Below are 23,158 nucleotides of genomic sequence, written 5' to 3'. Positions count from 1 at the left end.
CCGAATCCCCCGCAGAGAACGCGCCGCTGGATCGCGAATGGACTGGGTAAGTAAATCTGCCCCTATATATCAACAAAAATTTGCTGTTTTTGGAAAAAAAAGTTTGGGGTGGAAATCCTGTTGAACCCACCACTAGGACCTTCACAATCGTTCACCAGAAATGGGGTCTGAACATAACAGCAGTAGTAGATCTTGAGAGAATCGCCCTAAGCCACATAAGATAGAGACCCTAGTGAAAAGTGATTGGCACTTGTCACCTCCAAATAGGGTTGTCTTCTCCTGCACCTTTTATGGTCCTTTAAAGGAAACCTAGCATTTGTTTGATGCATTATGAAGCAAACATACCTTAGGAATGCTGTAGCTACACTGATGCAGGATCATATCTTGGTTATCCCTGTGCTGAGTGGTTTTGCTGATAAAATAGATATAACATTATGCTAATGAAGCACTGTCGCTTCTATGGCTCCTTCAGCGCTTGGTTTAGCGCTTCTCCTAGCATGTGATTTATTCCCTGCAGGAGAGGATGATGTAATCCCTGGGTTGTGGCTGAAGGCAGAATAATCAATCACTGCACCATCACCCAGCTACTGTGTATGAGTCATCCAGCTCAGGTTGATTAGTGATGTCTTGACTAACCTCCATTTGTAAATACAAGCTCTGTGTGTAATGTGTTGATCTAGGCAGCCAGCCTAACCCAGCTTTCCCAAGGTCCTGAATGCTATAATTGGGGGTACTAGCTAAAACTATAGCTCTAATGTATTATGGTGGAAACTCTCAATCTTGCGTTCTTTCCAGTTTTGGGTCAAATAATGTCCCACCCTTGATGCCACTGTTGAGTACAACAGTAGTTATAGAGTTTGAGAGCATAGTTCTGAACCTCATGAGAAATAATGAGTGACAAGAAATTGGCCTCCCCCATTTAGGGTCATCTTCTGCTTAACTTTTGAGATCCATGTCATAGCCATTGTTCCTTCTGGTGGTGGGCCACTTTGACCCAGGTGATCCAAGCTAGAAAGTATGCATGTGATATATAATGGTGAGGTTATCTGGTTTGTGTTCTTCTCCAGTTATATAAGAGACAACCACCCAAAATTACATTGAAAAGTGGTCTTCTAGAAGGTGGGTCTTCTGAAAGTAGAGGCCATAATATATAGGGTTGTCTTCTACTAAACTTTTGTGCCCTTGTCCATATCATAGCCAATGCTTCCACCAACTGGTGGGTCACTCTGACCCTGGTGGTCCTAGCTATAAGTATGAATGTAATTTTTTAGCTGGCTTGCGTTCTTCTGTAGACCACCCAAAATGACATTGAAAAGTGGTCTGGATTTGGGGGTGGTCCATTGAAGATGTTTCAACTTTTACCAGGCTTTACTATCATGTCCGTCCCCTTATGCTGTAGTCTTGTGTTGAGTTCTTCTCAAGCAATATCATGGAGGCGACCACCCAAAATTGCAAAATTTCTGTGGAAAGTTCTTCTAGTGGGATAGTCTTCTGCTAGAACACGCCATTTACAGTAAGGTACAATTTAAAACCTGTCACAGGAAAGCTGGTCTGGATTCATGGGGTGGTCTTCTCCAAGAAGAAGTCTAACTTTTACCAAGTTATATCATAATCCCCCCAATGCTGTAGACTACACAGGAGGAACAAAGCCACATGTGATCCCATTGATGGCCCCACCAAGAGAACTTCCTGTGGGTTTGCCCAATTCTTGTATACTTATTGTCTATTATTATCTACGTGGAATTACTATGTAGAACAACTTTATCCATCGTGTTCCAGGCCTATAAGTGTCACTTAGGCTCCTAATAATCCTCCCCATTTTATGGCTTTTTCACCCATAAATCCTGTCTTATTCATCAAGGATTTCTAGCTCTCTGGTTCTAGTGAAAGAAGAACTTGAGACTTGACGGAGCTGTATCTATCAAACAGTCAGGCAACGACGTTGTTACAAAGCCCATCATTGTCACGCTTAAAAGACTTACACGCTCAAAACAGACCTGCAGCAATAAACGCATAAATAATTCTCGATGGGATTACACTAAAAGACTCATCTTCTGGCACCTACAATGACAGAGAGTTCAATCATCCTTTACATGGCGCACAATGGAAGCCTTTCAGAGGGGAGCAACCACCGCATCCACTCATCCCCCCCCAGGCAGCCATAACAATTACCAGGAAAGCGGCATGTTTTCCTAGACATTTACCAATAAGATGGGAAGAACAGCTGTGGGATCAAAGGGTTAAAGTGGAACAATAACTATATGTTATACATATAGAAGCCATGACTGGTTCTGCTCGGTTGGATGTACACACTGCTTGCTCTTGTCTGTAGGAGGTGTTTGGATACGCAGCGTGGCTTGGAGCACGTGGAACCAGTTGAGCAAGTTCATTGCTTCTTTTTAACTTTTTCTCTGATGTACTTGTAGTATTTCTTTTCTTATACCAGTACTTGCTTACACTCTCGTCACTGGTTTGGGGGTCTGTTCTCTTGATCAGCGGTGATCCCAGCTTTCGGAGCCCTACCGATCTGGATAGGGGAAACAAGCAACCTTGGTCCAACCTCTTCAAGGGTTTAGAATCTTGAGGAACCCAAAAATGTTGCTGTACATTCATCACGAGTATCCATCACGAGGTGTCATGTCCCCATAAAGAAGACCAGCATGCAAAGTTAGAAAAACGGAAAACATGGATACAGATCATCGGATGAAGAAAATTGCATGGGCTGAAGGTAGAGAAGACATTGGGGCAGATTTACTTACCTGGTCCTGTCGCGATGCCGTGGTGCATTGTCCGATGAGGATTTGTTTCCGGCGCGATTCACTAAGGTCGTGCGTCCAATTTCCTGCAGGTGTCGCTTCCGCGCCGAGGTCCGCTGGAGTTCACCTTCTTCTTCCTGGTGCATATGAGTGAGTGATCTTGCGACACATTTTGTTTTTTAAATTCCACGGTTTTTCCGAATCCGTCGGGTTGTCCGACGGACATGCCCCCCCCTGATCGCGTGCGCCAAAAACCCGGGGCAATTCGGTGCAAAACGGAAATATGCAGAAAAACCTGACGGAATCGCCGTCCGTGGACCCTTAGTAAATGTGCCCCATTGAGTGGAGGAAAAGTGTTGCTTCAGGTGAGTATCATGAAGACATCAAAAATGGGGGCTCTCCAGCGAGTCCGTGTAAAAACATTGAAGCTTTATTCCATATCGATAAAAGTAACAACAAAATGGTGTCCACAATAACAAAAAGTTGACGCGTTTCGGATGGTGCCATGTCCCACCCATTCATAGGAAACCACTGATATACCTTGCTGAAAGCCTATAAGGCCTAATGAAGACAGACGAGACCTGTATGCTCATAGAGATTGAATGAAGCAGCTGTAAAGTATGACCATTGCTTTAGTCGGACCCACGTTCTCATGGATTGGTGGGATTTTCAGACATTTGTCACCTATACTGTAAACAATAGGAACCTATGGGCGTTTTATAGTTTTGATCTTACTGTCAATACAACAATCACGATGAAACCTGACTTGCTATACGCTTAGCAGGAAGGATAATTGCCTATGATGCATGATGAGGGTAGCAACTCCGTTCCAATAAATCCTGTTTTAGACAAACAGAATAATTACAGGGGTTGAGGTTAATAGATAGTAGCCTAAAGAGGTTTAGGTGTTAGAGCCCAGACAGGTTTTAGGTCTAGGTTCTAGTTACCCTTGAACCTCACTTATTTTGGGATTGCTCTTCCATAACCCTCACCCAGATCCAAACCCCATTTTGGAAGCAAGACTCAATATCTTCTACAATAGTAGGAGTCTGCGGACTACTATCCACAGTCAGGATGACCCACTGGGGTACTTGAGGTCTCCTTCGATGGGCATAGACTTCAACACACCAATTTGGAGGCAATTAGTGTCTATTCCCCAGGGTTAATAGACGTTGGGTCCCAGAAAATTTGTATCTGCTATTGTTCCTTGTACTGTGGAAATCTACCACCAGGATGAAGGATTGTAAACCAAGCACACTGACATACTGGTGGGTGCCCCCCTCTGGCAGGATCCGCTCTTCTTTTTGCTTATGTCCTGGTTTTTTTTTTAAAAAAAGGCTTTTAAAATTATGCAAATAAGCCAAGGGTCTCCAGACTCTATAGGTGTTAATGGAGTCCCTCATTTTAATAATTTTAAAAGCCTTTTTACTTAAAAACAAGGGCATGGGAAGCTTAAAGAAGAGCAGATCCTGCCAGATGGGCACCCACCAGTAGGTCAGTGTGCTGGGTTTACAATCCTTCATCCTGGTGGTAGATGTCCTTTAAGTTTGGGAAATACATCCAGACAAGGACGGCTTAGGGTTGCTGTAGACCCCTGGGTGACAGAACCTCAGTAGGCCCCTTTGCAGTGAACTTACATGGCAGCATTAAAAATTCTGAAACTAAAACAGTCTCCTGTTCCCTAAAATATTCACTGTCTTATCTTACCAAATAGACCCCTCAGGTTATTTTATTTTAAGCTCCTGCACCCCCTATGGTTTCAGTAGATACAGCCCCCCTCAACCCTATGGATTCCTTATGTGGGCCCCCCTCCCAGCAGCTCTGGGCCCCCGGCACTTGCCCAAGTTTGCCCAATGCTAATGCCGGCCCTGCATCCAGAACATGTGAAATTGTCCAACTTGTGAGCTTTGTTGTGGCAGTACTTCATGTGTAGTCTAAGGCTAACTGTGTACAGTGTGTATGTAACAAGGATTTTTAACCTGTGATCTTACATCATTTCCAGAAAAAAAATCTGCACGAAATCTGCATTACTACAACAATTTTCTTGTGGATTTCACTTGCCCATGACTTTCATTTCAAAAGAACGCTCACAAAAGTGTGCAAAGCTGCTAAAGATAACTGACATGCTAGTCATTTCTTTTTCGCATAGCACAACATTTTTACTGTATGCATTACTTTGTAGCTTTCACGTTCACCTTAATGCTACAGTACAGTATTACACTCCAGAATATCCACAGTTAATACACGTAACCTGCTGTTTGCCTAAAGCCGTCGCCCACCAACAAATTTGGTCAGAGAAGGTCATTCCGTGCAACTTGCAGGATTTCCTCGATCGAACCTCAAGTCCATGAACTGAACTCGGTAGGTCCGTTTAGTTCAGTGATATGAGGTTTGGTACCAGAAATCCTGCAAGCGCATGGAGTGAGTTTCACGGATTGAATTCGCCTGTGGGCAATGGACTTAATAGACAGTGATTGTGCTAAGTGCAGACACAACTCAGTAACATCAGAAACTGTGTGGTGTGTAAAGAAGGACCAGGCCTACAGGACACAACATCAAGGTCTCAGCTATAGTCCTCCACCACAACAACAACAACGCACTTGTCTCCTACTAACTCGCCTCCAATACTCGTGTCTTACCTGCTGGAGCATTTCCTCGGTAGCATTAAGTTTCAGATGATGTTCTTCCACACAAGATTCCAGATCCCGGATCTTGTCTCCTTGGGCCTCCACCTGATCAGTCAGGACACTGACCTACGAGAGCAAGGACATGAACGTTACACAAGGAAGACAGCGTAAGCCTTGTCAAGACTGCAAAAAAACAAAAGCAGAGGGGAAGACACTTCCCGTTGTGAGTCTTAAGACGCCCCGCTCTTACCGCTGCAATTCTGATATTTCGTATGCGAGAAGACCAGGCACGGCTTCCTTCTCCACGCTCAGTTTCACAACCCTGTTTTCTTACAGCAATGAAGAAATCTCGGCCGAGAGAACGGCTCGGGCTCTTTCAACACTCTGCTTTATGTGGAAAAAAAAATCAAGCCTTTCTCCTGGGAGCAGAGCGATTGTCTTACGTCTGACAAGCGGAGCAGAGAGCCTTACCTATCCCTAACCAGCGTGTAACGTGTGCCGGGCATGTTTAAGCACTTACTGCGCACGGCGGGAGAAGTTTCCCAACTCTGCAAGTTTCTACACGAGCTCGGAAAAACACAAGAGCAGAAGAAAAAATATTTATTGACGCGTATTAAATTGTCAATTCGATATACCGTATATAAGGGCTCTGAGACAAGTCAGTGCCAGGAGGCTGCTCATAAGCCAGAGAATTTCTATGGGTTGAAATCATCTTCTTTGGATGAGGTTCTCACTTATTGTACGGCCAGGCGTTCGGTGTGTTACACTTGGCAAGGTCACAGTGCTATTATTGTATTATAGCGGGAATGCTGCTCTGACAGATACCCCTGCATGGTTAGAGGCAGGTTGTTTTGGGCGGCACAGCTGTTCTGCAGAACATCTAGTGTTACTACTATAGGCTCTTTCTACTGACGGGTACCAAAGTGTGGCACTGGTTTTGATTATCTGCAGCAATTCTTCTCTCTTGGACTTAAAGTGACCCTCTAGTCCACCATAGAAATGTATAACACATAGTTATAATCAGTATCAGACTGGCCCACCAGAGAATCAGAGGATCCTCCGTTAGGCCCAAGCTCTAACTCAATACTGCACCCAATAGATACAACAAAAAACAACTTAATTTGGTGGTTACAATGGCCTTTTTACAAAATGGCCTCCAACCTTAGACTCCTCTATACACATTGTGACACGAAGTCTGAGATCCTCCTCCATGCTATCAGGGCTTGTCACCTACAGTAGGAGCCATCTTGAACAATGGTGATTTCTAACATAGTACCAGGGCCCACTGCTATCTTTGTACCTCCAGAAGCTACTACTCGTATATATATAAAAATGTAAAATCTGGCTATACATCTATATCATATGACTCCTATCTTCTTCCTATCCCTCCATTAGTCAATACACCCTTGTAACCAATCGCTTAAGTGATTATGTAGATCTCCAGCTCAAGGTTGTCTCCTATCCATCTTAACCAGAGCTCCACAAAGCTTCTGCGCATGGGTTGGGACCACGTTTGATCACATAAAAAACCTACTAAAGTTATAACAAAGTCACTCTAGATGAAACAAGGTATTCTGGGACATTTCTGGGATAATGATAACCTATCCATAGGATCAGTGAAATCCAAAGATCCCCCAGCACCTCCATTGCTCATCTGTCCACAGAGCACTTGGACACATGGTGGAAGTGTTGAGCAGACCCTATGTTCGTCCAATTTAGGTTGTCTACTTCTGTATCTCTAGTGTCCAGTATTGGCTCAGAGCTTGAGTCCACCAAGTGATCCTCTGGTTCTGTGGTGGGCCAGTCAACATTGCCCAACAGCATTCCTCGCAAAATCTGAAACCCTCTAATCAGGTTGTCTACTACTGCTGTATTGGTGTGGTTTAGTATTGGCTCAGAGCTTTGGTCCACCATAGGATCATCTGGTTCTCTACTGGGCCAATCCGACACTGCCCACCAGAAATCCTTGCAAGATCTGAATGCCTACTCAGGTTGTCTACTGCTGTGCAGTTGGGTTCAGTATTACCTTAGAACCTGGGTCCACCGGAAGTTCCTCTGGTTGTCTGGTGGGCTAGTCCGACATTGCCCACCAGGATTCCTCTCAAGATCTGAACCCCTACTCACAGGACATTTTCAGTTTGCAATGAAGCAACCACAAAACCTCTATTTGGGACACATTTGTATGGCTCTTGTCATTATTGAGTCCATTTTGGGTAATGGTAGATGATGTTGTGACACTAACCAGATATTCAGTGTTATAAAACGATTCTCTCAAAAAAAAAAATCTCTCGTGAAGACAAGACATGCCAGGTATTCTAGTGATTTTCATGAAATCTAAGCTATTTCTCTTTTTACGAGTTGATCGATGGCCAGGCGGCTCGGTCAGGCCTACTTGACAGCTGAGGCCTGGAGCTACAGCTTCGTGGAGCCCGGCTTTCAGTCACTAAGCCGGTGATTAACTATTTGGAGCCTGCCCAAATACATTCCTATTATGTCTCCTGGAGACATGGGCAGAGACTATTTCAGGTTATTTATACTCGGCAATGAGCTGACCATATATATGAGTCTATGAGGGATTGTGCCTATAGATTCTATAAATCAGATTTTGCACATACAGAAGGGATGTTGTGGGATAGATATGTGCTGTCGCTCATGGTCTCCATCAAGATGAACCCCAAAGTGTGACATCCCATAATAAGAGAATCACAGCTGAAAGCATCGGTGTGGATATGCTGGTAATTGTAGTCCACCATGTTATACCCCCCTATTTGTGCTGACCTCTGATAACCGTAAAATCAACCTGGAAATGTTGGGAGTTGTTGTTCACCTTGTAAGAACCCATATGTCCCTTGTCAACCTATAATATGAGAATGGACATGCTGGGAGTTGTAGTTCATCTGGTGATGTCCCCTATTTGTATTGTGGCATGACAACCCAATAATGAGCCTGGAAATGCTGGGAATTGTAGTTCAGCCTTCTATGCCTCCTGTCTCCTTTCTGTGCCCATTATATCAACCTGGACATGCTGTGAATTGTAGTTCACCTTGTTATGGCCCTTCTCTGTATTGTCATCTCATAAGCCGCAATATCAGCCTGTTATGTATGCTTTCTGTACTGTTTCATGATAGCCTGAAATATGAGTCTGAACATGCTGGGAGTTGTAGTTCACCTTGTTAGGTTCCCTCTCTGTATTGTACCTTGGAATCCTGTCATATGAATGTGGATGTACTGGGAGTTGTAGTTCACCAAACCACTTAAAATGAATTATGTCTTAATTTTTGGTTAAAATGATTAAATAAATTTAGGCAGGTTTTTCTGTACAGGCAGTCCCCGGGTTACATACAAGATAGGTTCTGTAGGTTTGTTCTTAAGTTGAGTTTGTATGTAAATCGGAACCATATACTTTATTATTGTAACCCCAGTCAGAACTTTTTTGGCCTCTGTGACAATTGGATTTTAAAAATGTTGGATTCTCATAAGAACCAGGAGTAACAATAAAGCTTCATTACAGACACCATTGATAACTGTTATAGATGTTTATTGTAGCCCAGGGATAAAGTACAGTAAATTACTAACATCCCAGAGGTCCGTTTGTAACTAGGGGTTGTCTGTAAGTCAGGTGTTCTTAAGCAGGGGACCGCCTGTATATCCATATTTCCTATGACATCCTCGCTTACCTGTAAAATAAGAGATTCTTTGTCCCCTTCCAGACGTGTCAGTCGTTCCTGATATGTCTCATTATTTGCAACTGTGTGATTAACCTTGAAGAAAGGAGAAAAAAATATACTTATCAGTCATATAGCCGTCATATACACACAGTATACATTAAAGGGATCCATCACTACTCCGTAGGAGAGGTCATTAGCATTTCATATTGGTGGTGAGTCAGAACCGCTCTATCCTTAGTGTATTGGCTGTCTATCAACTAGGTCCATATACTAGGTGTGATCCCGCCTCAACGCGTTTCGTACCCCCATCAACAAACTTTTTTGCTCTCATATTGCCTTCATGATTCAGTGATGGGCCCTTAAAGGTTATCTACCAACAAAATCATCATGATAAACCAGCATATAAACACTTATTCATAGATCCAGGCACCGTGACTGTGGTAATCTTCTTATATTTCTTATCCATGGCCTCATTTCTTTGAAAATCAACTTTTAAAAATATGCTTATGATCAACAAGGTTTCCTGGGGGTGTTACCAGAGCCCCTCTGTGCTGTAGCTTCACAGCCTGTTACACTGTGTGAAATTACCTCAGGAAGAGGGAGGAGGAAGTGCTGAGGGAGCAGGGAACAAGGTAGCAGCCTGCGAAGCTATAGCACAAGCAGCTCTGGTAACATCCCAGCAAAATTTTAAAAGTCAATTTTAGCGCAAGGAGGCTATAGATAAATAAATTTAAGAAGATTACCACAGTCAGGGTGCCTGGATCTATGAGAAAGTGTCCTGGGTTTATCATACTTGATATTGATGGTAGATTTCCTTAAAGACTCCATTGGCCACTGGCCTCAAGGCCAAGCAATAAGAAAATGAGATGAAACAATCTCGGATCTGTGGGAGTTTTTGGAAAATTTTCAAAACAAATAAAACATACAATATCAAGGGAGGGGAATCTTTTTTTAGAAACCAAAGAAATGTGCTTGAGTGTTTTTATTTTCCTGTCAGACATTCCAAGGATAGGGACTTTATCCTTGCTGAGAGATCTTCCCATGACATACGTCTGCTCCGCATACTAGGAATACCCCGGGCGTTGCTTGTGGTGGGCTCGGGGATAGTATTTGGCCCATGAAGTGGCTAGTCCGGTATGGACGGACATCTGGACCGCACTACTGAGCACATTGCTCAGATATCTCCTTTACATGACTTTCATCTATTAAATTGTTGGCGGCTGGGGCGACGTGTTTTTGTTTTCGCACCTCCCGCCTGTTATGATGTGGTGTCCTCAGGCTCAGCAGTGGGTGATTTATACTCAGATGGTTGAGGCCAAAATTTGAGGAATGGGGTTATATGGACATTCCTGAAATCAACAGCCTATCCATCAAAACAATACACGGAGGTCAGATATTGCTGAGCCAACGCAATCTGATGATACATTCACAGGGGCCTAAGGTTCCCTCTTACACAAGTACGTTGTCACTCCTGAACTTGAAGTCAAATATCTCAGGACCCACTTTTTATTCAGAAATTAAATGAAAATTTCATATATTATACCCCAATAGACGATGGGATATATTTTAGGTTGTGTCCAGAAAATGGCCGCCGTCTTGTTTACCGCCATTTTAGATTAAGGTCTAGTTTTTCCAAAGTGAAGGTGGTCATATATCATCAAGGAAACAGAATTGTTTCCAAAACCAATTGCCGCAATCAGATCTGTAATTTTTCTTCTAATTATTACCACAGAGATTATCCATAGATTCTCATGCAGGTTTATAAGCATTGGATCCAGCACCTTCATCTCTGTGTTCAGCACCAGTCACATAGCTGTGCATCACAGGGAACGGTTACAGTTTTTGTTGCAAATTTCTGTGTTGATAAGTTCGGAAGCACAAATTCTGGTTTGATTCTTCTTTGATGCTACATTAACTCTTTTGCATTGAAAAACTTTGTCTGGAATCCAATATGGCGGCCATGTTCCAGACATAGCATAATAAATGGGCCCTTCACCCATTACTTGCTGGGGATCAGAGATGTTATTAATAGAGATGAGCGAACACTAAAATGCTCGGGTACTCGTTATTCGAGACGAACTTTTCCCGATGCTCGAGTGCTCGTCTCGAATAACGAACCCCATTGAAGTCAATGGGAGACTCGAGCATTTTTCAAGGGGACCAAGGCTCTGCACAGGGAAGCTTGGCCAAACACCTGGGAACCTCAGAAAAGGATGGAAACACCACGGAAATGGACAGGAAACAGCAGGGGCAGCATGCATGGATGCCTCTGAGGCTGCCTAATCGCACCATTATGCCAAAATTATGGGCAACAGCATGGCCATGACAGAGTGACAGAATGAAGCTAGATAGCATCTAAAACATCCAATAATTGACCCTGACACTATAGGGGACGGCATGCAGAGGCAGCGGCAGCAGCGGCAGGCTAGAGAGTGGCATGGCGACATACCCTAATTGGACTCAGGCTTCAAACCAATGGGTGTCAGAGAGGAACCAAAGGAGGTGAGCAAGAAGCGCTCAAATAATATCGGTACATGATAAAAGTTTGCCAGTATATTTTGTGGATTACACAGCAGGGTGGCGACAAAGTTAACATGGAAGCCATGAAAACAACCCAAAATTCTGCCTGACACAGCTCGTTTGATAAGGGGACCATGTATGCTTACAGTTCATGCCAGTCGCTGCACTGGCTGCCAGTCTCCTTTCGAATACAGTTTAAAATAATAATAACCCTCATCCATAAAGCTCTGTATAATGCTGCACCCCCCTACCTCTCCTCTCTTATCTCAGTCTATCGCCCAACCCGTGCTCTTAGATCCGCCAGTGATCTTAGATTAACCTCTACCCTAGTGCGGACCTCCCACTCGCGTCTCCAAGACTTCTCTAGAGCTGCACCAATTCTATGGAATGCTCTGCCCCGGACTATCAGACTAATACCTAACCTCCAAAGTTTCAAACGTGCTCTTAAAACCCATTTCTTTAGGCAAGCCTATAACACTCATTAACTGCATGAAGTTTTAACTCTTCTACTAACCCGTCCTGTGTCGTCCTCCCATCTGTTATCCAGCAACCAACAGGCACCAGACTTCTCTGCAGTCCCATTCACCCTGGACCTGGTATATAAGATGACGGCTGAGTGGTTCAAGCGACAGCAATTCCATTTATTATATTTTTTTCTATTCCCTAAGAAGAATGGCTTGACCATTAAATATTCTTTTACCTCGTGTTACCCCATCATCTTCATAAACCGTAAGCTCTGGCGAGCAGGGACCTCACTCCTGTTGTTCCATACAAATGTTGTGCTCTGTTACATTACATTTGTATTTGTTTCCTATGATTTGTAAAGCGCTACAGAATATGATGACGCTATATAAATAAAGATTATTATTATTATTATTATGGAGGCAGTGAACTAGTAGTAGATTAAAGGTGCTGCAACTATGTTAGTTGGATCTTGGGATGGAGCTGGCGCTCTGCAGCCAGGCGAGCTTTCGCCAATCCAAGCCCCTGTCTCTAGGCTACTCCCCAAACAGCACTTCTAAGAACCTTTTGTATAAGATCAAGTGTAGTAGCGTTCTTATAAGTTTAGGATATGGCGGGTGAGGGGAATGTAAACAGATGCGCAAGAAGCGCTGAAATAATATCCCTAAATGGTAAAAGTTTGCAAGTATATTTTGTGGATTACACAGCAGGGTGGCGACAAAGTTAACAACTTTGATGTGGAATGCCCTGTAATAGCTCTTGGGCGGTGTGCCTTTTATTGCCTAGGCTCAGCAGTTTCAGCACCGCCTGCTGTCGCTTAGCGACGGCACTGCTGCTGTGCCTAGAGCTACCGACTGATGGCGCCATGCCCACGGATGGTAATTCGGAGGAGGAGGAGGTGGAGGAGGGGTGGGAGGAGGTATAGTAGGCCTTTGAGACCTGGACCGAGGTAGGCCCCGCAATTCTCTGCGTCGGCAGTATATGACCAGCCCCAGGGTCAGACTCGGTCCCAGCCTGCACCAAGTTAAGTGTAGTAGCGTTCTTATAAGTTTGGGATATGGCGGGTGAGGGGAATGTAAACAGATGCGCAAGAAGCGCATGATGCGCATGGAGCTGGCGCTCCGCTGCCAGGCGAGCTTTCGCCAATCCAAGCCCCTGTCTCTAGGCTACTCCCCAAACAGCACTTCTAAGAACCTTTTGTATAAGATCAAGTGTAGTAGCGTTCTTATAAGTTTAGGATATGCCGGGTGAGGGGAATGTAAACAGATGCGCAAGAAGCGCTGAAATAATATCCCTAAATGGTAAAAGTTTGCCAGTATATTTTGTGGATAACACAGCAGGGTGGCGACAAAGTTAACAACTTTGATGTGGAATCCATGAAAACAACCCAAATTTCTGCCTGACACACCTCGTTTGATAAAGGGACGATGTATGGAGGCAGCTATATGGACGACTTTTGGAGGTAGCAATGGAGACAACGTGTGGAGGCTGCTATGGAGACAATTTAATTTGGATAGTGCCTGTATGTGGCAGTCCCAAACATTTTTCAAACCAGAGGAGCAGGTAGGTGGCCCTCCAGTAAAATGGAATAGATTGAGTGCCTGTATGTGGCAGTCCCAAAAATGTTTCAAACCAGAGGAGCAGGTAGGTGGCCCTGCAGTAAAATGGAATAGATTGAGTGCCTGTATGTGGCAGTCCCAAAAATTTTTCAAACCAGAGGAGCAGGTAGGTGGCCCTCCAGTAAAATGGAATAGATTGAGTGCCTGTATGTGGCAGTCCCAAACATTTTTCAAACCAGAGGAGCAGGTAGGTGGCCCTCCAGTAAAATGGAATAGATTGAGTGCCTGTATGTGGCAGTCCCAAAAATGTTTCAAACCAGAGGAGCAGGTAGGTGGCCCTGCAGTAAAATGGAATAGATTGAGTGCCTGTATGTGGCAGTCCCAAACATTTTTCAAACCAGAGGAGCAGGTAGGTGGCCCTCCAGTAAAATGGAATAGATTGAGTGCCTGTATGTGGCAGTCCCAAACATTTTTCAAACCAGAGGAGCAGGTAGGTGGCCCTCCAGTAAAATGGAATAGATTGAGTGCCTGTATGTGGCAGTCCCAAAAATTTTTTAAAACAGAGGACCGGGTAGGTGGCCCTCCAGAAAAATGGAATAGATTGAGTGCCTGTATGTGGCACTCACAAAAATTGTTTCAAACAGAGGACCGGGTAGGTGGCCCTCCAGAAAAATTAAATGCATGAAGTACTATAGCAAGAGCCAGTGGGCCCTGTCAAAAAATAGCCATTTTCCTCTGCTTTACTGTACAAAGAGGAGGAGAAGGAGGAAAATGAGGAGGAGGAGTAGGAGTGGATCAATTATTCAGGTTGAGCTTCCTTCACCTGGTGGAGATTGGAAATTCTGAGAAATCCAGCCTTTATTCATTTTAATAAGCGTCAGCCTGTCAGCGCTGTCAGTCGACAGGCGTGTACGCTTATCGGTGATGATGCCACCAGCTGCACTGAAAACCCGCTCGGACAAGACGCTAGCGGCAGGGCAGGCAAGAACCTCCAAGGCGTACAGCGCCAGTTCGTGCCACATGTCCAGCTTTGAAACCCAGTAGTTGTAGGGAGCTGTGTGATCATTTAGGACGATGGTATGGTCAGCTACGTACTCCCTCACCATCTTTCTGTAAAGATCAGCCCTACTCTGCCGAGACTGGGGACAGGTGACAGTGTCTTGCTGGGGTGACATAAAGCTGGCAAAAGCCTTGTAAAGCGTACCCTTGCCAGTGCTGGACAAGCTGCCTGCTCGCCTACTCTCCCTCGCTACTTGTCCCGCAGAACTACGCACTCTGCCGCTAGCGCTGTCAGAAGGGAAATACTGTTTCAGCTTGTGCACCAGGGCCTGCTGGTATTCATGCATTCTCACACTCCTTTCCTCTGCAGGGATGAGAGTGGAAAGATTTTGCTTGTACCGTGGGTCCAGGAGAGTGAACACCCAGTAATCGGTGCTGGAATAAATTCTTTGAACGCGAGGGTCACGGGATAGGCAGCCTAGCATGAAATCTGCCATATGCGCCAGAGTACCAACGCGTAAGAATTCACTCCCCTCACTGGCCTGACTGTCCATTTCCTCCTCCTCCAAATCCTCCAACTCCTCTTCTTCTGCCCATACACGCTGAACAGTGAAGGACTCAACAATGGTCCCCTCTTGTGTCTCGCCAACATTCTCCTCCTCTTCCTCCTCATCCTCCTCCACCTCCACCTCCTCCGATATGCGCTGAGAAACAGACCTGAGGGTGCTTTGGCTATCAACAAGGGAATATTCTTCCCCTGTCTCTTGTGACGAGCGCAAAGCTTCCGACTTCATGCTGACCAGAGAGTTTTTCAACAGGCCAAGCAGCGGGATGGTGAGGCTGATGATGGCGGCATCGCCACTGACCATCTGTGTTGACTCCTCAAAGTTACTCAGCACCTGACAGATATCAGACATCCACGTCCACTCCTCATTGTAGACTTGAGGAAGCTGACTGACCTGACTACCAGTTCTGGTGGAAGTTGACATCTGGCAGTCTACAATCGCTCTGCGCTGCTGGTAAACTCTGGATAACATGGTCAGTGTTGAATTCCACCTCGTGGGCACGTCGCACAACAGTCGGTGAGCGGGCAGTTGGAGGCGGCGCTGCGCTGCCCTGAGAGTGGCAGCATCTGGGCTGGACTTCCTGAAATGCGCACAGATGCGGCGCACCTTCGTGAGCAAATCAGACAGATTGGGGTATGTCTTGAGGAAACGCTGAACTATCAGATTTAACACATGGGCCAGGCATGGCACATGTGTCAGTCTGCCGAGTTGCAGAGCCGCCACCAGGTTACGGCCGTTGTCACACACAACCATTCCCGGCTTGAGGTTCAGCGGTGCCAGCCACAGATCAGTCTGCGCCGTGATGCCCTGTAATAGCTCTTGGGCAGTGTGCCTTTTGTCGCCTAGGCTCAGCAGTTTGAGCACCGCCTGCTGTCGCTTAGCGACGGCACTGCTGCTGTGCCTAGAGCTACCGACTGATGGCGCCGTGCCCACGGATGGTAGTTCGGAGGAGGAGGTGGAGGAGGGGTGGGAGGAGGAGGCATAGTAGGCCTGAAACACCTGGACCGAGGTAGGCCCCGCAATCCTCGGCGTCGGCAGTATATGAGCAGCCCCAGGGTCAGACTCAGTCCCAGCCTCCACCAAGTTAACCCAATGTGCCGTCAGCGATATATAGTGGCCCTGCCCGGCAGCACTCGTCCACGTGTCCGTGGTCAGGTGGACCTTGTCAGAAACGGCGTTGGTCAGGGCACGGATGATGTTGTCTGACACGTGCTGGTGCAGGGCTGGGACGGCACATCGGGAAAAGTAGTGGCGGCTGGGGACCGAATACCGAGGGGCGGCCGCCGCCATGAGGTTGCGAAAGGCCTCGGTCTCTACTAGCCTATAGGGCAGCATCTCCAGGCTAAGCAATCTGGAGATGTGCACATTAAGGGCTTGGGCGTGCGGGTGGGTTGCACTATATTTGCGTTTCCGCTCCAGCGTCTGGGGTATGGAGAGCTGAACACTGGTGGATGCTGTGGAGGATCGTGGAGGCGACGATGGGGTTTTTGTGGCAGGGTCCTGGGCAGGGGGCTGACTATCAGCTGACACAGGGGAAGGAGCAGTGGTGTGCACGGCCGGAGGTGAACGGGCTTGTTGCCACTGAGTGGGGTGTTTAGCATTCATATGCCTGCGCATACTGGTGGTAGTTAAGCTAGTAGTGGTGGAACCCCTGCTGAGCCTGGTTTGGCAAATGTTGCACACCACAGTCCGTCGGTCATCCGGTGTTTCCTTAAAGAACCTCCAGACTTCTGAAGATCTAGCCCTCGCCGCAAGAGCCCTCGCCACGGGAGCTTCACTAGTTGACACATTTGGCGCTGATGCACCAGCTCTGGCCCTGCCTCTCCGTCTGGCCCCACCACTGCCTCTTCCAACCTGTTCTGGTCGAGGACTCTCCTCCGTCTCAGAAGCACTGTGTTCACCCGGCCTCTCAACCCAGCTTGGGTCTGTCACCTCATCATCCTCCGATCCCTCAGTCTGCTCCCCCCTCGGACTTCCTGCCCTGACAACAACTTCCCCACTGTCTGACAACCGTGTCTCCTCATCGTCGGACACCTCTTTACACACTTCCACTACGTCAAGAAGGTCATCATCACCCACAGACTGTGACTGGTGGAAAACCTGGGCATCGGAAAATTGCTCAGCAGCAACCGGACAAGTGGTTTGTGACTGTGGGAAGGGTCCAGAAAACAGTTCCTCAGAGTATGCCGGTTCAAATGGCAAATTTTCCTGGGAGGGGGCAGACTGGGGGGGAGGAGGCTGAGGTGCAGGAGCTGGAGGAGTGGCGATTTCGGTGACATGGGTGGACTGCGTGGAAGACTGACTGGTGGTGGACAAATTGCTCGAAGCATTGTCAGCAATCCACGACATCACCTGTTCGCACTGTTCTGGCCTCAACAGTGCTCTACCATGAGTCCCAGTAACTTCAGACATGAACCTAGGGAGTGTAGCTCTGCGGCGTTCCCCTGCTCCCTCATAAGCAGGTGGTGTCTCACCCCGGCCAGGACCACGGCCTCTGACCCCTGCAGTAGTTGGACGCCCACGTCCCCGCCCTCGTCCTCTACCCCTAGCCCTCGGGTTAAACATTTTTAAAATGAGAGTTATAACTTTATTTTTTTTTTAACTTTTTTTTGGTTTTTTTTGTGTTTTTTTTTTGTTTTTTTTTTGAGTTTTTAAAACCAAACAATGCTATCCTATTGGTATGGCTATTTTCTAGCCAAGTATCAAAGCACACTACTATGCCAGATGAGATGACACTGAGTTAGTGCCTAATTGAAATCCAACCCCTACTAAATTTTCCCACTTCGGTCTTTGCTATGGATATGTGCGTCACTAAGCGCAGAACACAGCGGTCGCAAGTCTCACTACAAATTGCTCAGAATTGGCTAGTACATGCACTGCAGAAAGTACAGCCACCAGCAGATCAACCAGAAATCAAATATATAGAACGCTACTGTAGGCGTAAGTAAGCTGTTTGTATTCTCCTATGGCTATTTTCTAGCCAAGTATCAAAGCACACTACTATGCCAGATGAGATGACACTGAGTTAGTGCCTAATTGAAATCCAACCCCTACTAAATTTTCCCACTTCGGTCTTTGCTATGGATATGTGCGTCACTAAGCGCAGAACACAGCGGTCGCAAGTCTCACTACAAATTGCTCAGAATTGGCTAGTACATGCACTGCAGAAAGTACAGCCACCAGCAGATCAACCAGAAATCAAATATATAGAACGCTACTGTAGGCGTAAGTAAGCTGTTTGTATTCTCCTATGGCTATTTTCTAGCCAAGTATCAAAGCACACTACTATGCCAGATGAGATGACACTGAGTTAGTGCCTAATTGAAATCCAACCCCTACTAAATTTTCCCACTTCGGTCTTTGCTATGGATATGTGCGTCACTAAGCGCAGAACACAGCGGTCGCAAGTCTCACTACAAATTGCTCAGAATTGGCTAGTACATGCACTGCAGAAAGTACAGCCACCAGCAGATCAACCAGAAATCAAATATATAGAACGCTACTGTAGGCGTAAGTAAGCTGTTTGTATTCTCCTATGGCTATTTTCTAGCCAAGTATCAAAGCACACTACTATGCCAGATGAGATGACACTGAGTTAGTGCCTAATTGAAATCCAACCCCTACTAAATTTTCCCACTTCGGTCTTTGCTATGGATATGTGCGTCACTAAGCGCAGAACACAGCGGTCGCAAGTCTCACTACAAATTGCTCAGAATTGGCTAGTACATGCACTGCAGAAAGTACAGCCACCAGCAGATCAACCAGAAATCAAATATATAGAACGCTACTGTAGGCGTAAGTAAGCTGTTTGTATTCTCCTATGGCTATTTTCTAGCCAAGTATCAAAGCACACTACTATGCCAGATGAGATGACACTGAGTTAGTGCCTAATTGAAATCCAACCCCTACTAAATTTTCCCACTTCGGTCTTTGCTATGGATATGTGCGTCACTAAGCGCAGAACACAGCGGTCGCAAGTCTCACTACAAATTGCTCAGAATTGGCTAGTACATGCACTGCAGAAAGTACAGCCACCAGCAGATCAACCAGAAATCAAATATATAGAACGCTACTGTAGGCGTAAGTAAGCTGTTTGTATTCTCCTATGGCTATTTTCTAGCCAAGTATCAAAGCACACTAATATGCCAGATGAGATGACACTGAGTTAGTGCCTAATTGAAATCCAACCCCTACTGAATTTTCCCACTTCGGTCTTTGCTATGGATATGTGTGCCACTAAGAGCTAAACACAACGGTAGCAAGTCCCCCTGCTAATTCCTCACAAAATGGTACTAGATGCAAATTAAAATAAAAAAAGTAGAACGTTATTGTAGCCCTAAGAAGGGCTGTTGGGTTCTTTGAGAATCACTCCTGCCTAACAGTAAGCTAATAGAACACCCTAACGCTTTCCCTGACCAGCAGCAGCTCTCTCCCTAGCGGCATCCAGACACAGAATGATCCGAGCAGCGCGGGCAGCGGCTAGTCTATCCCAGGGTCACCTGATCTGGCCAGCCAACCACTGCTATCGACGTGTAAGGGTACCACGTCATGCTGGGTGGAGTGCAGAGTCTCCTGGCTTGTGATTGGCTCTGTTTCTGGCCGCCAAAAAGCAAAACGGCGGGAGCTGCCATTTTCTTGAGCGGGCGAAGTATTCGTCCGAGCAACGAGCAGTTTCGAGTACCCTAATGCTCGACCGAGCATCAAGCTCGGACGAGCATGTTCGCTCATCTCTAGTTATTAACTGTTTGTTTGTGAAAAAAAAGTTTGTCCTGGGACTTTAGTCTCACCCTGTACACAGACCATTGGATATTATTACTATAATCAACATAGATGAGAACCAAGGGCCTACTACAGGGAATACATCTTGATAGTGGCTGTATGATACCCTTGGGTGCACAATATTGGCCTCTAACCTCAAAATTAGGATTTCTACCTTTTGGTCACAACTGAATTGTTTTTATTTGTTTTTCCATAAATCTTTCAAGAAACAAGAGGCAGAAAATGCACATAAAACTGAGTCAACGAGATAATGCGAACAAACATTGTAGAAGGTGATGAAATGATGTATAAAGCCATGAATGTTATCTGCAGATGCAATGAGGACAGGACCACTAAGGGGTCTCCTGTGATGGACAGATGGAAGGTATCAGACAATGATTTACCTCCATGGTTGGAAATGTATAGCTGGTTTTAAGGAGGGGGGGTAAATAAGGCAATTGTGTGGGGCCCCCAAATTATAGTTCGCCTAAAGAACCGGCCTCCCAAGATCAACCTTGTACCAAGCTTTAATAATTAACAAGATGGATTGGTATTATTCTGAATATAAATTGCAGTATTACATGGGAGCATCCCATCCTATATGTGGTGTGTATATGACAGCATTAGAGAAATGTTACATGGCAGTATGAAGTATTAAGTGATTCATATATAACAGCATTACATAAAAATAATATGGTAGTATTATATGATGTGTATTTGGCAGTATACAGCACAATTGTATATAGCTGCATTATATAAGAATTATATGGCAGTGTTATAGGGTAGTATAATATGATGTGTACTTGTCAGTATCATATGGCAGTTCTATTGCAGAATTACACTCACCGGCCACTTTATTAGGTACACCTGTCCGTGCTCGTTAACACTTAATTTCTAATCAGCCAATCACATGGCAGCAACTCATGGTCAAGACAATCTCCTGCAGTTAAACCAAGCATCAGTATGGGGAAGAAAGGTGATTTGAGTGCCTTTGAACGTGGCATCGTTGTTGGTGCCAGAAGGGCTGGTCTGAGTATTTCAGAAACTGCTGATCTACTGGGATTTTCACGCACAACCATCTCTAGGGTTTACAGAGAATGGTCCGAAAAAGAAAAAACATCCAGTGAGCGGCAGTTCTGTGGGCGGAAATGCCTTGTTGATGTCACAGGTCAGAGGAGAATGGGCAGACTGGTTCGAGCTGATAGAAAGGCAACAGTGACCCGTTACAACCAAGGTAGGCAGAAGAGCATCTCTGAACCCACAGTACATCGAACTTTGAGGCAGATGGGCTACAGCAGCAGAAGACCACACCGGGTGCCACTCCTTTCAGCTAAGAACAGGAAACTGAGGCTACAATTTGCACAAGCTCATCGAAATTGGACAGTAGAAGATTGGAAAAACGTTGCCTGGTCTGATGAGTCTCGATTTCTGCTGCGACATTCGGATGGTAGGGTCAGAATTTGGCGTCAATAACATGAAAGCATGGATCCATCCTGCCTTGTATCAGCGGGTCAGGCTGGTGGTGGTGGTGTCATGGAGTGGGGAATATTTTCTTGGCACTCTTTGGGCCCCTTGGTACCAATTGAGCATCGTTGCAACGCCACAGCCTACCTATTGTTGCTGACCATGTCCATCCCTTTATGAGCACAATGTACCCTGTAACATCTGATGGCTACTTTCAGCAGGATAATGCGCCATGTCATAAAGCTGGAATCATCTCAGACTGGTTTCTTGAACATGACAATGAGGTCACTGTACTCAAATGGCCTCCACAGTCACCAGATCTCAATCCAATAGAGCATCTTTGGGATGTGGTGGAACGGGAGATTCGCATCATGGATGTGCAGCCAACAAATCTGCGGCAACTGTGTGATGCCATCATGTCAATATGGACCAAAATCTCTGAGGAGCTTCCAGCACCTTGTTGTATCTATGCCACGAAGAATTGAGGCAGTTCTGAAGGCAAAAGGGGGTCCAACCCGTTACTAGCATGTACCTAATAAAGTGGCCGGTGAGTGTATATGATGTGTATATGGTAGCATTATGTGATTTTTATATAGCAGCCTTATATAATAATTATATGGCAGCATTATATGGTGGTATAATATGATGTGTATTTGGCAATATTATGTGGCAGTATTAGTATGAGTAAGTTATGTGTAAATTATGAAATCCTTGAGGCATTTAACTTTGGTACGCTGCTTGATTCTGTGCCTTAAAAGTCGCAAACAGCGAAAAGTCGCACAAAAGAAGGCAATAAGAGTAATACAAGTCCCCTATGAGTATTGTTTGGACACTAATATGAAATTTTATTTCAAAACTGAATGTATTGTGTAGGTGATATAGAACACTATATAAAAATATTGTTTGGGACCTTATAGCATCATTGATAGTCATTGCCTGGCGGTATTATTTGGCACCTAACTTTCCATGGTCCTGTGCTACTACAAATTCTCCCGCTATAACCACCTCCACAATGTGTCCTTCCCATATGCCTGCACCCATGAAATCAGAGCCAGGGACGGTATTACATTTACGCTATGAAGACCACAGAATCACGCAGAGGATTACAGGTTAACTTCATGCCGAGGCATCTTCCCTTTCACAAGTGTGGGGGAGGAACAGATGCTACAACATCAAAACCCAATTCATCATGACCAGGATATCTGCAGAGGGTGCATGTTACCATCTAGCGGTATCTCATGTTTTGTGGATTTTTGCCAAACTTCAATATCCTAGTAAAACTACAAGAAGAAAGCCGCCATATGCTTCTAATCACCGACCTCTCTCTGAAGATTTTCCTGTCTGATGATGCTGCTGCCTTATAAGGGGAGGAAGGAGAAGTCTCTATAACGTGATGCCAGGAGGGAGCGTCCCGGGGATAGGTGAATGGCATTTCATTAAGATCAATCAAGGGGAAGAATGGGATTTTGGAAATGGCCATATACAGAATATGGTGCTAATGCCTTTATCAACCTTCTATGGACTAGGTCTTCCCCTTTTTTCAGGGGTCCTGACTATTTTAGGTATTTGGTTCCATCATTAGTGATGAAGATTGGGCTGTTATGATATGATAAAGATTTCCTGACTACGGATCCCCTACATCAGTGGTGGCGAACCTATGGCACGGGTGCCAGAGGCGGCACTCGGAGCCCTTTCTGTGGGCACCCAGACTATCACCCCTGAATGAAGTTCACCAGACAGGACTCAAAGAATCTTTATGCAGAATCTTCTTACAACAAT

At 45.5% G+C, this 23,158-nt stretch overlaps 1 protein-coding gene across 13 annotated transcripts in view; it reads right to left on the bottom strand.

Annotated features, from left to right (window-relative positions):
• PPFIBP2 (PPFIA binding protein 2) overlaps window positions 1-23,158 on the bottom strand; it is a 142,428-nt gene that overhangs the window by 53,134 nt on the left and 66,136 nt on the right. For 12 of the 13 annotated variants that reach the window (XM_072118636.1, XM_072118635.1, XM_072118645.1 and 9 more), the window contains 2 exons: window positions 9,061-9,144; window positions 5,396-5,509 (listed from right to left, as the gene is read on the bottom strand). In XM_072118636.1, the coding sequence (XP_071974737.1) occupies window positions 5,396-5,509; window positions 9,061-9,144 (198 nt within the window). Of the gene's footprint in view, window positions 1-5,395; window positions 5,510-5,633; window positions 5,813-9,060; window positions 9,145-23,158 lie in introns of those variants that run through there. The other variant, XM_072118646.1, reaches the window with a different exon arrangement.

The sequence above is a fragment of the Engystomops pustulosus genome, chromosome 7, assembly GCF_040894005.1.
Source record: "Engystomops pustulosus chromosome 7, aEngPut4.maternal, whole genome shotgun sequence".
NCBI lineage: Eukaryota > Metazoa > Chordata > Amphibia > Anura > Leptodactylidae > Engystomops > Engystomops pustulosus.
This window is presented reverse-complemented; position numbering and strand designations above follow the sequence as displayed.